This window comes from Arachis duranensis, chromosome 4 (genome assembly GCF_000817695.3).
Source record: "Arachis duranensis cultivar V14167 chromosome 4, aradu.V14167.gnm2.J7QH, whole genome shotgun sequence".
Lineage (NCBI taxonomy): Eukaryota > Viridiplantae > Streptophyta > Magnoliopsida > Fabales > Fabaceae > Arachis > Arachis duranensis.
The window spans coordinates 65479153-65481023 of NC_029775.3; the positions used below are offsets into that span (position 1 = coordinate 65479153).

The following is a 1871-nucleotide window of genomic DNA, read 5'->3' on the forward strand; positions in this document are numbered from 1 at the left end:
GATAAGATAAGATAACTAACTTATCTCGAGGAAGGTCACCCAGCACTACTATAAATACACTGGAGCACCCAGGTATAACTCATACTCTATTCTATGAAAAACCTGCCTAAAGTTCGTACTGACTTAAGCATCAGAGTCTCTTACAGGTACCACCACCCCCTGGTAAGCGGAGGACGACTCCACCATGCCCTCTAATAGGTCGAACACGATAGACTCAATCGAACCAGAAGATCTCGTCCGAGATCGACCTAACGTTTCAGGTAACCCTCGGAACACTAACCAACACCACAACCAATCATACCAAGCTCCTCACCAAAACCAAAACAACCACTCTAGATATCAAGCACCACACCAACGACAACAATCCAACCAACCCTCATCCTCTTCTACCAACCAAGTTGATGATTCTAACCGAACCCTCTACCATGAGCAAGAGAGACTTAGAATTATGGTAGAGAAACATGAAGAGAACAATAAGGCTCAATTTGGTAACATCAATGCTTAATTGTCCAACATCATTGACATGCTTTTGAGGATGTCTTTACTTTCCTCCAACAACACCAACCAGCACTCAAGCTCTTCTAGCCTTCCATCTCAACCCCTTCCAAACCGAAAGAGCGGTCTTAACGCCATCACACTACAGTCGGGGACTACATTGGATGAGATACCCCATAGGACCATAGAAGATATTCATAAGGAGGAAATGGTTGTTGAAGTTCCACATGAAGAAGAGGAGGTATACACAAGGCAAGAAGAACGAGAAGTGAGCCCTAAAGAGCCCAGGAGGAAGGCCATAATGGATGAATCTATTCTCATCCCATTCTCTTCCATGGTAAAGAAGGCCAAGAAAACTCCAGAGTTTAATCCCAACATACTTCAAGTATTCAAGAAGGTTGAGGTAACCATTCCACTTCTTGATACCATTCAACAAATTCTGAAGTATGCTAAGTTTTTAAAGGACTTGTGCACACAAAAAGATAGGATTGGTGAGTTGGAAACATTGTCATTGGGTAGTTCTATTTCTTCATTGATGAAGTCTATTCTGAAAAAGTATAGTGACCCTAGACTTTGTTTAGTATCTTGTTGGATTGGTGGAGTTGCATTTTATGATTGCATGAGCGATTTAGGGGCTTGTGTAAGCATCATGCCATTTTCTATATTTGCAAGGTTGAATTTAGCTCCATCGAAGAGGTCGACAGCCAAATTTGTTTTAGTCGATAAGAGTGTGATCATTGTAGTAAGGATAGCGGAAGATGTTCTTGTGACAATCAAGGATTTAGTGTTTCTGGTTGATTTCTATATCCTTAAAATGCCTCCAACAGATAATGGAAGTTCTTCCTCTCTTTTGCTTGGTAGACCTTTCTTGAAGACCTCTAAATTTAAATTGGATGCCTTTACCGGCACATACTCTTTTGAGGTAGATGACAAGACCATCAAGTTTAACTTGGAAGAGGCCATGAGCCACCCACCTGAAGAGCATTCCGTTCTCCGATGTGATGTGATTGATGAGAAGTAGCGGAGATACAAAGAGAAGATCACAACAAGTTGTACAACCCTATTGTTAAAGAGAATGATGACCATGAAGATGAACAAGAGAAAGTTGTTGAGAATGAATTTCATGATATTGGTGAAAAAGAACCTCAACTTGAAGCAAAAAGTGAATTGAAGCCTCTCCCCTCTCACTTGAAGTATGCATTTCTTGAGGACAACCAAAGGTTTCCAGTCATTATTACTAGTGAGCTCTCTAACCAAGTAGAAGAGAAGCTCCTATAGGTCCTAAGGAAGCACAAGAAAGCAATCGGTTGGAGCTTGGCCGACATTGTGGGAATTGACCCACGTATGTGCATGCATCGTATCTTCCTCCAAGAGGG

The 1871-nt window shown here is 41.6% G+C and overlaps 1 protein-coding gene across 1 annotated transcript; it reads left to right on the top strand.

The window, feature by feature from the left end:
• The first annotated feature begins 703 nt into the window (after positions 1-703).
• On the top strand, positions 704-1516 carry LOC107484448 (uncharacterized). The gene has a single exon (XM_016105020.1). It carries the CDS (start codon positions 704-706, stop codon positions 1514-1516), a length of 813 nt encoding a protein of 270 aa, XP_015960506.1.
• Positions 1517-1871: the final 355 nt, after the last annotated feature.